A 14,216-nucleotide genomic window follows, 5' to 3' on the forward strand; every position below is an offset into this window, starting at 1 on the left:
AGAATTACATATAAATAATTTATTTGTTATTATAATAGTAGATAATAAAAATATATGTCAAATATATCAAGAAAAATTAATAGGATTACCCTGACCATCTAATAAGTGATCCTGTGGATTATCCAGATATTTAGGTCCATCTCCCACTTTAGTATATATTATGTACTTTAATTGTCCCGGTGGTTGTTTTTCAAACTTTAATTTCTCCAATAAATCCTACAGAGAAATGATTATAATAACAAGTTCATATCAAAATTATTAATATTCAGAACATAATACATTTTATATAATACATGAAATACATACTTTTGCAGGTTTGATTTCTTCGACAGGTAATCCTCTTTTGTATTCAATCGCGACATTTGCAACAGGAGGAAAGAAATAATTCAAAACACCCATCACTGTTGGAACATCTTTCTCTAATAAATATAATGTAGCATTCGTCCCAGCATCAAAAGTGTAAGCAACCTAACAATTTTTCTTATTCATAAAAAAATATATGTAATCCAAATTATTTTATGATAGATAGTTATTATAGACAGAAAAATGCAAGTAAGATATAACGAAGATATTTCATACCTTCACATCATTAACTGCATCATTATAGGAATGTATAAGATTCATGATACTGTTAGAGATATTGTTCATATAAACACATGGAGGATATGTATCAAGGCACACAGCATGCATTTGGTTCGAATCTTTCATAGTGAGTTCAGCAAAAGTTTTGAAATCCTTCTCGATGATTGCTTGCTGCATTTTATTAGTTCTTTCCGGAACTGTATGTGATATCCTATATTGTAGAAATTGAGACGTTTCCATGCTTCGTTTCATACCTATTGCACTTGGAATCTTCTTTTGTTCGTCGGTGACCTATAAATTTTATATAAATAGTATTTTATAAATAGTTCAAGTATTTCATTATATATTTATCAAATATGCTTATTTTTGCATAAAGAAAGTTTCTTTTCTTACAACTAGAATTAAAATCCTCATTTCCGGCCAATGAGAAGCAGGTACAATCTGTTTTGCTATGCTGTCTGCTCCATTCTTGTCTACACCCATGTGCCATCTTACAAAACCACCAAAAATACTACGACAAGCTGAACCAGAACCAGAACGTGCTATAACACTAATGTCTCCCTACAGAAATATTTATTTTAATATAATATTTTAATATAACGCATAAATTTTAATAATATAATAACGCATAATTTTTTAAATGTATTAAATAAAAATTATACCTCTACTTTATAAAGCTTGGCTAGTGCTGTTGCGAGACATGCATATCCTGCTGCACTGGAAGCTAGACCAGCAGCAGTTGGAAAATTATTCTTTGAACAAATGTGAATCTTCCAATCATTCATATAACCAGGTAATTGTGAACGTTTCTTAACTTAAAAAAAAAAAGGAGTAATATTTTAAATGATATTGTTTACAGCATTTTTTAAATGAATTTCTTTCTGCGTCAACTTACTCTCTTTCAAACAATTTTGAAGTCTTGGATTTTTTATATCTTGTTCCCTGAAAAATATGTATTTTTATATATAACAATATGAATATATAATACGCATAATGAAACCTCTTGTGAATATACCTCCCATTCAACCAAATATGATCTTCCTTGAAGTCAAGGCTGATCATGACACTAGTTTTTGCATGCAGCTGTAAAGAAAATAAAACAAGAATATTATCTGTAAATATCTGTAAATATCTAACAATAAGAAAACTTTCATGTTCTCTCTCTCTCTCTCTCTCTCTCTCTCTCTCTATATATATATATATATATATATATATATATATATATATATATAATTTATCTTTGAAGTTTAAATTATATTTACCTGATCTATGTCTAAAGTAGCACTTATAGAATCATTGGTTGGTAAAATTAAAGATTCATCTCTCTTTCCCCCTAAAACCATATAGAAGACCACATGAAAAATTTTAATTTAAACAAATGTAAAAACAAAATAGTCATGTATGAGGAATAATATTGCATATCATTATTATAGCTGTTTTAGCACTGATAGCCATTCAAATGCAAATACTTTTGTACAATACAAACTGTCCTTGAATGTTGCTCGAAATATTAAGAAATGAGTGTACAGATGTAATAAAATTTACAATAATAAATTCATTTACAAAGTTGTATTTATTATTCAAATAAATCAAATGAAATTTAAAAAAAAACAAGTATCCTAGAAATATAGTAGAAATAAATATTGACATTATTGTTAATATTGATAATTTTCTGTGCATAAAATATCAAAATTGGCGTTGATTAGATTAGAATTATCGATAAAATTATCAATATTATCAAATATTGATAATTTGCTGAAAAAATTAGAAGATAAATTATTATATATTAATTAATCATAGATTAATTACTTATAATAAATGTCATAGTGAATACGTACAATATTTAATGACTGCGATATTGACTGGTGCAATGCAAGTAACGGTATTCATAATTGAAATTCGTACCCTCACTCAATTGCCATCTATTACTCGCAACTGCGTCCTGCGTCTCACTGCGTCTTCAGATCGCTTGCGTGCGTGAATTTATATATGTTGGAGTGGGGGAAAAAAAAGAAAAGATCAAGACTCTTGGTTCAAGAGAAGGATCAGATCCACGTACCAGCGAATGATACATATTTATAAGGAACTCGAAGAATTTAAAATAAGTTCTGACATCAGAACATTTACTTATATAATAATATATAATATATTATATTTTTGCTTAATATATTTAACATTTGCTAACATATTCTTTATATATATATATTATATATATATATATATATATATATATATATATAAATTATATAAATATATATATTCAAAACTATAGAAATTTGAAATATATTTTCATCCTTTTAATTATATAAAAAAAGAGAGGAGAAAGAGAAAGAGACATTTACTAGCATCTACAATATACTTTAAACTATCATATTTGTTTGAAAACAAATATGATAGTTTGAATTATATTGTATTAACTATATGACAAATGCTTTATTATTATAATCATTTGTATCATATTTTAATAAGTTCTCAAGATAGTTAAAACTTTCGTTTTTATTTAATTAAATCATAAATAAAAAAAAGACGCACAACCTTGAACACACATAAGCATTCCTCTCGGAATCTGAATAGAGAAATATATGATTTACAATAAATATTACATTATTCAACGATATATAATATACTACATGCGTGCAATAGAATACATTAAATTTTTGTGAGAGATTATGCTGGATTAGATGGTAATCCCATAGACCATGCATCCAGTAACTTTTTATCTTGAGGTCCAGCGCCCAAACTGAGCATGAGTCCAGAAAGATCACCGCGATGACCTCGTCCGCTCATCGCATGAACAACTTTTGCAATACTGTAATATTAATGAAAATACGTTAATATTCATTAATTTCATAAATACATATATTTTAAGACACAAATAATATATATAATCATAGAAAAATAGTGTTCTTGTTTTAAAATTTATGCAATATATTTTTTTAACATATTAATTCTTAATATCTGAAAAATTATGTATATATTAAAAATTAATGTGAGAGAATATGATATAAATTTTTCACATAAAAATATTAACCTATTTATTTATATAAATTCTATATATGAACAAATATATAACTTATTAACTATATACATATATATTATTATTATTAAAACATTTTCTGCATAATTGTAAATAAATTCATACTTGGCCCATTCTTCTAAAAGAGTTGCAAAATGTGCTTTGAGAACTGAATTTCCGAGTTTCTCATTGTCAAGTGATTTTTCAATTTTTATTAACAAGGTTGGTAATTTTGATGGTAATATACCAGTCCATTTAACTATATGGGACTTTGTGTTTTCGAATTTGTGTTCATTGAGTATTATATCGAGTCTGCATACACTTGCGCAAGGTAAAGGAATTGCCACTGAGGTATCTACACCTGAAGATTTTAATATTACACATATTGTTAAGAAATTCTTTCTAATAATTGATCATGTAATGTTTTTATATTTTTATTATTTTTTTCTAGAATACCGATAAAATTGCACATGTCAGGATCCATATATTCCAATGTTTGTGTTTTTACTCTTCGACATGCTCTTGGTATAAGACTGCTAAGCCCGTATAAAGATTCCAATCTTTGAATTTTCGGACCTCTTACCAGCACTTGCACACCAGTTAGGCAAGAATACAGCAACTGTCTAAACTGATCCTTCCCTAGTATTTGTTTCAGATCTCGTAAAATTACAACAATAGATTTTTCCGCGATTTCAGCAAATTCTGGCAAAAATTCCGAATCGTCCGAGTTAAAATTTAAGTTTATTGGCAATTTTGCGTTTACTAAAGTAAAATTTCCTTCAGTATCTGGAAATTATTTGTGATAATTATAATTTTTATTAAAAAATAGGATATATTTTTTATAATATCAATTATATTTTATCATAAATATATAATTGCTAACCAATTTGATGTTCGAAATTATAATTAAGTTCGTTATCTAATAAACTCATTGGGAAAATTTCTATGAAGTGCCTTGCACCAGCACTAAGGATCCATACTAACCACATGTGAATTCTGAAATAGATATATTATAACATGATTAAAATACAATTAAAATATTATTAATTTATAATAAATAATTATATATAATTTTTTTCTTTTTTTTATTACAATTCGTATATAATATTAACATAATAGTTACCTTATAAAAACATGCTTCTCATTTGTTATATCAGTAAGTGTTCTGGATTGTTTGGATTTTATAGAACTATGGCAACCTGCTCCACTGTTCGCTGTTGTTAGTCTCATTGCCCTCTGAGGGCATTCTGCTTCTTCCACATTATATCTTTTTTCTGCAAAATCTTGCAGCTCTTTAATTACTTCCTTTAAATTGTCGATTAAAAATGGCCACATGTTCAATAAGAATTGTTTATCTCTCATGAAAACAATAAAACTGCACCACCTCCTAAATCCTCTTGCCTATCAAAAGAAAAACATATATACCAATATATATACCAAATAGAAATATAAAAAAAAACATATACTAAAAAAATTGTATGATATTATAACAAAATGTTAAGCTCTATAATAATTGAAATAATATCAATGACATGACTTGAAAAATTTGTTGTAATAACTACCAAACATGCTTTTTCGTTGCATAATTCACCTGGGCATCTTTTAATGTAAAGGTATGACTTAAAACATGCCCCCTATATTCATCTCCAAAGTAGCAAACACCTTCTTTGCCAGGATGTACTTCGCAGCTTAGACTCCTTGAAAAAAGAAATTGGCAATAACAGAAAAGAATTCTAAGGAATTATATATATTAAATAATATATTTAATAAAACTATGGGAAAAAACTTTAATTTATAATAAAATTGAATTTATGTAATTTATGATTAATAATAATTTATATATAATAATTTTTAATATAATTTTAAAAATTTAATTGAAAGATATAAACTGAATACAATTATTGTACCTAATGCAAGCATGTTTTAACAAATTTCCAATATCTTGCATCAATGATTGCTGAGCAGATAGAAAAGATGTCCTTGTTTCATGTTCATTACTCAAGTATTTGATATTTCCAATACTTTGACAGCCTTCACATTCATCCTGTATATCCTCCAAGGAATTATGGCTCTGTCTTAACACTTCTTTGGGCCCATAAAATTTTAATTTTTCTATGTTTTGTGTATCATAATTACGATATGTTTGCGTGGTAAATATAACTTTAGGTCCATGCATTTCACAGAAGGTGCACAATGCAATTGCAGCATTCATTGCTTTTGGAAGACACAAGAGTTTTTGTGAATCTTTCTTATTATTTATCTAAGATGAAAAGTCCACAATATTATAATTCTTCACATGGTCCTAGGTTGTTCTCTTATAAATTATATAGCCTAAAATTATATCACATAAATATATGTATGATAATTGAAATATATGTTTGACAATTTATAAGAATAAAATAACTGTATTTATGTACTTTATATTTATGTACAGCAAATAATATTGCATAAAATTATATTTTTTTAAATGTGTAATATGAATATAATCTAATATAATAATTGTATTTCCCAAATATAACTATCATATAGTCTTATCAATATAACTATCAAACATGGAGAATAACAATCCATATGTTAATTGAATATAATTACAATTGTGACGTAATGTTACTTTAAATGATTTATATTACTTTGAATGGCTTATGATATAACTTTATATATAAAAACATTTAAAGAATTAGTATAAACATATGTATAAACTTTATATAGGAATATATATATATATATATATATATATATATATATATATATATATGTGTAATGTATATATACGCAGCATATAAAATATTTTGTCCGAAATTTGATTGCAAATTAGAAGTCAAAATGAGCTTTACGTGATTCACAAATTAAAAAAAAAACGCAGAACTTATAAAAAAAAACTAATAATTTGTGACATAACCTTAATCAAGATATCTTTATAACACACAATCCCATCACCTATCTGCTCGTAGATTGTTCAGCAAAACTTTTCCACAAAGTTAATTTTTTTCGTCCTTTTCACGTGATAAAACAAAAATGAAGTCGACATAGTGACACGTGACATTATGATAGCTAATCTCGACGTTGGCTCGACAAGATGAGAATACATACATGTTTGCATGTACATACATACACACACATATGTGCATATATATACATACTCAAGAATGCAAACACAAAACTAAATTTACACAATTGCATATCAGGTTGCCAATAGGAAGGTGCTAGGCATGATAGTTGTCAAAACGATTTCATAGAAATTATATGTACTCAGTTATAATATATCATAATTCTAATAAATTATCTTACTAGGATAAAAATGTATGTGTAAAAACAAGAAGATATTTTATTTTTCTCCTATACATCAAATTCACAACCAAATTTTAATTTAAAACCTTCATAAGCAGCTCTCATCCATATACCTACAGCATGTGCTCCAGGATCTGGATACTTGAATATCTGTATAAATTATAATTTTATCAAATACCAATATCACAGTATATATGTGTGTAAAACATGTTAAATAATACCTTGCAATTTGTAGAATCAACTGCATGTGATTTTGACATATACACTGTTTGCATAGCAGAAGTTTCAGCAGCTTTAACAGCTTCTCCAAATGCATCAACAGGATTTAATCCCAAATTCAGCGCATCTCTTAATTTATGTTGCGCAGGTATCAAAGCATTCAACATACTTCGTTCACCGATTAATGTTCCACTGACCTCAGATAATGTCTTGTTTGCAGAGGTTAAGACATTTAACCACATATTTGCAGTTAATTGCTCATCATCTTGAAATCTAAGAAAACTCTAAAATATTTTTCAAGATTTCTCTCTGCAATCTTAAAAATAAAAAGAATTTCATAATCTCACCTTAGCAATAGTATCAAAAAATAATGAATATATTCCATCTTCTAAGCCACCCATTTCTCTCTCAATAATTCGACTTATCTGTGTAAATGCTATAGAGGGTCTTGTTGCTGAGATTCTGCCTTCCTGCATATATGAAATAATTCTATATACTATCATTGAAAATACATTTGTTGTATCCGTTGTACCTTGATTGCTACTTTTATGACACCAGCAGTATGAGCAAGTGTAGTTCCGTAATTTCCATCACCACATTCCTCATCCATTATATTTAATTGTCTAACACATGCTATTAGAGCTTCGCATGCAAATGTTAGGATTACAAGAAATTTTGGACCATTCTGAGATTGTATCATTGGCCCTATATCACTATTCTTGTATATAATCTATAAAAAATTATAATTGCAAAATTATAATTTTATATATTATATATAAACAATGGTAAAATATTCAATTACAAAAAATATATAAATTTATAATTTTATATATATACATATATATGTATATATGTGTGTATATATATATATATATATATATATATAATAATGTGTATATAATAATGTAAATAACAATGTAAATAAATACACCTGACTTATATAGTTACCTGCGAGCTTTGCGAGCTTCGCTCTTCCGCATTATGTGGCATTATTTCATCGGCTTTCATCACGAAACGTGAAAAATAGTAACTTCTGTTTCACATACTGTTTCTCTTAAAAAATATAAAAACTGACATTAGCTGATATATAATCAAATTACGATATAAAAAAAATTTATTTACTTACATCAAATTTCTCTTCTATATCTCTTCTATATCTTATTCTTTGTCTTGTGAGCGCCATCTCATTCAAGATTTCATTGAAATATTTAATACGGACAGAAAGAAGACTGAGAGATGTCATGGCCAGCTTTTAGATGATCCCTGGAAACGATACTCCCTCTATGGACATTAAAAACGAAGACATGAATTACAAAACAATGTCCACGAATGTTCTCAGAGGGTAACATGTATGTCCCTCTGATAATATAAATAATATAAATAAAAATATAAATAATTTAATTAATAATAATTTATTATATAAAATTATTAGTATGTCTCTCTTTTCACGCTATTATTTATATTATATATTTATATTATATACTTATATTATATATTTATTTATTTATGAGTCTTCTTTTTCTTTTTCTCAACATCATTTATTTATTTATTTATTTATTTATTTATTTAGTTCGCTCTCAGTCTTTTAAAATGCAAAACTAAATATTATAAGATTTGACTTTGGAAAAGCGCGATAAAACAATCGAATCATTCGTAATTCAAATCATTAGCATAACAAAAGGTTTCGTGATACATCAATCGTTTATAATTAATTGATTTAAAATAAAATATACTTCTATAATTTAAAATTCCACGTGTATATGTAGTACATAAAATATTTCGGCAGAGAATTATCAATAATATCATGTTCGGCCTTGACGACGTATAGCAAGCGAGCTATACGAGTACATGTCACGGCTTTGTTATCATTCTCACGGTATATTCGAATAATAAAATAGTAATGTGCCAAACGCTTTGTATATTATCAAATTCTTTTTCCAAATCAATCGTGACTAATATTGCAGAAATCTAAAATAATAAATTATGATTTCCATATGAAATCGATTTTTACGCGCAAAGACACAACAAATTTATTATTTTCATAAGATATATATAAAAGAATTATATGAAAAAATTAACAAAATAATTAATAAATATATATTACTTAATTTTTTTATCATGTAAATTCTTTCTGGGTTTTAATTATTAACAACGTTAAATAATTTTTTCATTATTTTTATGGTTGCCTAGTTGAAAGTATATCATTACGTTTTCAATGTGTGATGAATAATTAATTATCTTTCATAAAAAATATATTTTTTGTAACTACGTATAACGTGATAGATTTCGAAACGCATATTTCACGTAATTTATTTAATCAAGTAAGACTCGTAATGACAAATTGAAAATAATAAATTATCGTTTTGATATGAAATCGATTTATACGAGCAAAAGTTTTTTTAATAATATTAAGTCAAATAAAATTTGTATGGAACAACTTATCGTTTTATTTTTTAGCCATCTAAATATAATCCAGAAAATGCTCGATTAAAATAATCTAGTCATAGATCTAAATAATTAATATAATGGAAGGCTCCATAAAATATTATATATATATATATATATATATATATATATATATATATATATATAATAAGAAGGAAAATATTCATAAATAAATTAATAAATTACCGTTGCGAAAACACTGTATTTTTCTCGCGTTCTTTTTCGCATTCCTAGACGAGATTTTCGTTTTAATAAAAGAGTTATCATTGTTCCTTTCATTAAATAAATGTTAATAAAAGTTGCGTGGCTCGTACCGCCGAGGAGTTGGAATGATTTTCATCATGGAGAATTATTTTGATGAATATAGAAAAATATTTATTTCATCTTTGAACATTACATTGGAAGATTACAGTATCTTTCGCGCATTGAATAATTTATTTACTATCAATTTATATACATGAGTGTCTTGTTGTTATACTCTGGTGCTACCGGCATTTCGTGCACATAGCACGGAACGAAACCAGAAATTGTGCACATTATACCTTTTGAGAACTCATTGACTTTGGCTTTGTAGTTTATGTCCACATTTTCAATGTCCATAGAGGGAGTATCACTTTCAGGGATCACCTAAAAGTAGGCCATGACATCTCTAGTCTTCTCTCTGATAAGGAAAATGATACATAATGCAAATTTAAAGAATTATTTGCAATTATCTAATGTGTATTTTAATGTATATTTTCTTTTATTTATTTTTTACAGCATTTCCAAATTGTTTCTGAAAATAGAAGGCTTAAAAGTGCCCCTATTTTATGATTTTGACACTTCAATGAAATTACGTTCATACGCATGTGCGAGAAAAAACGTCTTTAATAAGAACAATAAATGATTTTAGATTCTAATCGACTTGACATATTAAAAAAGGGGGGTAGAGTGAAAGTGAGAAAAAATTTATTATACTAAAATAAAGTGATTATGGTGAACAATTGTTGTATCAAAGGCTGCAAGAATATTTGGCAACCATATAGCAATGTAACTTATCACAAGTAAGCTACATCTGCACGTCTGTATACGTACATAGTATTTACATCCATTAAAAGAATTAAATCGTATATAATTATATATACATAATATAATAATTAATTAACAATTGATTAACAGATTTCCAGTAAGAGATGTGGAAAGATTTGCAAAATGGATGTCAATCGACCAGTTGCGAGACATAAAAGTGACTTCAACAAAACGCATTTGTAGTGAACATTTTACTCCGCAATCTTTTGAGGAATACGGCGTACTGAAAAGATTAAAAAAAGATGCAATTCCTACTATTTTTGGAGACACTCTTTATGTGAGGCTTTCCTAAATTCAGCTAATCTTAATATTAACTAGTAATTATTTATTTAATTATATATATATATTTTTTTTAGAATATAGATGATAATCTCACAGAAGCAGATGATATAGAAACACATGATATTACAATCTATTTAGATGATATATGTGAAAAGCAAATGGAAGTGTTGGATGAGGTCTGTACACTTAGAAAAACAGTTATATTACTATAGAATTACATGTTATATTACTATAGAATTATGATTTATGTACATAGATATATAAGTTAATTTTATAGATATATAAGTAAATTTTATTAAATTACAGGTTTCAAAACCAGATGCGCAAGAAGCCTCAGCATTAAATAAAAAAGATAACCTTTCAGTAAGTATAATGAAATCTCATAATAGTAAACCTCAAAATAGCGTGCAAGATATTTTATATGTGCTAGATGCACATTATAATATGCAATAATATATTTATGGGAATAAATTATTAATACTATTGTAAGTCTTTTCTCAGCAGTATATAAAAGATGTATTTTTCGAATGTCACAAATTGTCATGTTTATAAATTAAATCTCTGTAAGCAAAATGCATGTAATATGTCAGCAGATTGATGACAAATTTATTCAGAAGTTAGTAAATTGCTAGTAAATTAGCATCAATTGTATTTACATTAGGCTTATAATATGTCGGTAAGACCTATTCACAAACCTGATAACAGAAACAGCAGAATCTACATACACAATCTATTGTCAGATTATATCAGCAGATTTTATTACAGTTTTATCGGGTCTGTCTATATAATTTATATATTAATTTATATTTACTAATATATTAAATTTATAAGTTTTCTGCTGATAAAAATTTGTAGTTACCATTTAGCAAAATCTATTCAACAGACTTGCTGGCTGACTGGGTTTTTTGAAGTGGATAATATTTTGGATAAAAAAAAATTCATGACATACGAGGATAAGATTTTTAATGTAAAACAAATTCAAGAAGGGAAATTACAAAGCGATATTTTAAAAATAGCATTTCAAAAAAATGTTTATATATAAAAAGAAAAACGAAATTGCAATTTTATCAAATGACACAGAATTTAAGAATACGAAATAAACATTCTTGCCTAGATGGAAAATTAAAAGAATGTTTAAATAAATGGCTTCTTCAAACAAAAGCATTAGAAGAATCATTTTCAAGACTAATTTTATAAACAAAAACTTTGCAATTAAATTATTTATTCACAAACTCTTCAGATTTTAAAGTAAGTAACAAATATTTATATTAAGTTTAGTGTATTTTATTCATTCTATTTTTTCATGAATTATTAATTGAAATATATATTATTTATTAATTGGAATATATTATTAATAATTGATAATAATTTTATAAACATTATTTGTGAATTGTCTTAATTCTTTATCTACATAAGTCTGCAAAATTATTTTGCAATGAAATATCTAACACAATTGAAAAAGAAGGTCTTTTAGAAAATGTGTATAATGCTGAAAAGTGATATTGTGACATATAGAAAGTGATATTTATTATGACATATATAAATCACTAAAAATGGTTAGAGTAGAGATCTGTTTATGGGAATGGTAATTTAACTTAATATATAAATATGTACAGATAGAAAAATATGTACAATTAATTAATAAAGTTATCATAAACCTTATTAAATATGTGTAATTAAAAAAATGTATTAAATTAAAGTTTAAAATTTTATTTTAATTTTAAGGAAACCAAATTAATTGTTCAAAAAAATATGAATCAGTTAACAAAATTATCATTTTTCATAATTATCACATAACTTCAATTTATTATAATTTATATATTTATTATTATTATGAATCAAAAATTTAAATTAATTTAGGTATAAAGATGACTTCATTCCAGCTGTTGGAATACAATAAAGTGTATAAATCAATTCTGAAAAATTTATAAGATATATAATGTGTGTGTGTGTCTATATATATATATGTATATATATATGTGTGTGTGTGTGTGTGTATATATATATGTATGTATGTATGTATGTATGTATATATGTATGTATGTATGTATGTATGTATTGTAACAATTTAGATAAGTATATTATTTATGAAACTTCCAATTCGATATGAATTTAATGTTGATAATATCTATTTGTTTTTTTGTTCAAACTTATACATATAATAATATTTTATAATTTAACAATTTATTTTAATAAAAAATTGATGAACAAAAATCGTTCAAAAATTCTATAAAGATTGTATTTTAAAATGAAATTTATGCTGCAATATACAGCATTAATTATTAAACAAAAAATATTTTATAATCTTATATTATCGTAATATTTTTACTCAAAAAATGTATACAAATGTAAGTAAAGTGTGTGGACAAATCGATACTATTATAATCCTGAAGTTCATTTGGGAATAAAGTAGGGACAACTTTGTTATTACATTCAGTTCTGCGCGCTATTAAGAGGTTTCAGTATATATCTATATAGTATAAATTTTATGTATTATCAAATGATATATATATTTCAGAATACGGGCACAGAAAAAAGTATGCATGTTTCTATTCAAACATCATATACATATTTTATGGAACGTAAAAAAATGTTACATTTGCAGAAAAAAGTAAAAACATTGCAACAACAACTAAAACGAAGAAATTCAAGAATTGCCAATATGCAAAAAATTATTTATCATTTAAAAAAAGCTAATCTAAATAAAAAAGATGTATATAAGGTATTGCAACAGCATTTAAAAAAATTAATCTTAGTTATTACAAAATAAGTTCACAAGAATCCTATCAATTACATGTAGTCTTCAATCACAAATATAATGTCCCTAAGTTTAACTATTTTTTAACTTGAAATTATTCACAAAATTATATTAAATTATCTATTTCTTATATTAGGTCTCAAGGACTGATCTCTGTTCTAATTGGAAGGAACACAGTTATTGTTTTCGCATTACATGAGAATTCCGAGAAGATAATTATAAAAGGAAAAAAAAAGTTATTTTTTTTAATATATTAAAAATCTTTATTCAATGAAAAGATGATGGAATATCAATCTTTGATTAGTAAGTAATAACTACATATATTGCAACAGTTTTAATTCATATTTTCTGTATATATCTCAAAATAAACTTTTTTATATATCCTATTTATTATTTATATTTTTAAATTATTTTTTTAATGTTACTGGTACAGATTTACAAAAAAATTATATATTTATAGGCATTGCACACACAGAATTAAATTAAACAATGTTTAATTCTATACAATGACATACGAAGTTTTTTAAAGCAAAAGAAAGCAATACATCTGCAGTGTTC

The 14,216-nt window shown here is 25.7% G+C and overlaps 3 protein-coding genes across 7 annotated transcripts; 1 reads left to right on the plus strand and 2 right to left on the minus strand.

The window, feature by feature from the left end:
• Positions 1–37: 37 nt before the first annotated feature.
• LOC105251787 (diphosphomevalonate decarboxylase) lies at positions 38–2,568 on the minus strand. Of its 3 annotated transcripts, none has more exons than XM_011258806.3 (9): positions 2,421–2,567; positions 1,845–1,915; positions 1,598–1,665; positions 1,478–1,524; positions 1,245–1,396; positions 976–1,143; positions 580–873; positions 307–468; positions 38–216 (listed from the first exon to the last, which is right to left on the minus strand). In XM_011258806.3, the coding sequence occupies exons 1-9, from the start codon at positions 2,470–2,472 to the stop codon at positions 67–69; spliced, it is 1,164 nt and encodes a 387-aa protein (XP_011257108.1). In that variant the 5' UTR covers positions 2,473–2,567; the 3' UTR covers positions 38–66. The 3 variants fall into 3 exon arrangements, with proteins under 3 accessions (XP_011257108.1, XP_019883286.1, XP_019883287.1); XM_020027727.2 differs by having other exon boundaries at positions 2,488–2,551; XM_020027728.2 differs by lacking the exon at positions 38–216 and having other exon boundaries at positions 311–480; positions 2,421–2,568.
• Positions 2,569–3,087: 519 nt separating this feature from the next.
• On the minus strand, positions 3,088–8,293 carry LOC105251837 (folliculin). Its single transcript, XM_025411497.1, has 14 exons — positions 8,232–8,293; positions 8,054–8,158; positions 7,638–7,835; positions 7,453–7,575; positions 7,132–7,389; positions 6,973–7,036; positions 5,682–5,683; positions 5,506–5,651; positions 5,190–5,295; positions 4,722–4,999; positions 4,482–4,594; positions 4,055–4,384; positions 3,725–3,959; positions 3,088–3,391 (listed from the first exon to the last, which is right to left on the minus strand). Exons 2-14 carry the CDS (start codon positions 8,111–8,113, stop codon positions 3,250–3,252), a joined length of 2,055 nt encoding a protein of 684 aa, XP_025267282.1. The 5' UTR covers positions 8,114–8,158; positions 8,232–8,293; the 3' UTR covers positions 3,088–3,249.
• A 1,986-nt stretch (positions 8,294–10,279) lies between these two features.
• Positions 10,280–14,137, plus strand: LOC105251785 (THAP domain-containing protein 1). 3 transcript variants are annotated; one of them, XR_003123218.1, is made up of 8 exons: positions 10,280–10,593; positions 10,709–10,895; positions 10,975–11,076; positions 11,207–11,263; positions 11,784–12,148; positions 13,419–13,622; positions 13,795–13,961; positions 14,119–14,137. XR_003123218.1 is itself a non-coding variant. In XM_025411554.1 (8 exons), exons 1-6 carry the CDS (start codon positions 10,523–10,525, stop codon positions 13,595–13,597), a joined length of 528 nt encoding a protein of 175 aa, XP_025267339.1. In that variant the 5' UTR covers positions 10,280–10,522; the 3' UTR covers positions 13,598–13,622; positions 13,795–13,961; positions 14,119–14,137. The 3 variants fall into 3 exon arrangements, 2 of the variants coding, with proteins under 2 accessions (XP_025267339.1, XP_011257105.1); XM_025411554.1 differs by lacking the exon at positions 11,784–12,148 and having other exon boundaries at positions 13,419–13,437; positions 13,506–13,622; XM_011258803.3 differs by lacking the exon at positions 11,784–12,148.
• Positions 14,138–14,216: the final 79 nt, after the last annotated feature.

Source organism: Camponotus floridanus, unplaced genomic scaffold, assembly GCF_003227725.1.
Source record: "Camponotus floridanus strain SB8 unplaced genomic scaffold, Cflo_v7.5 scaffold4, whole genome shotgun sequence".
Lineage (NCBI taxonomy): Eukaryota > Metazoa > Arthropoda > Insecta > Hymenoptera > Formicidae > Camponotus > Camponotus floridanus.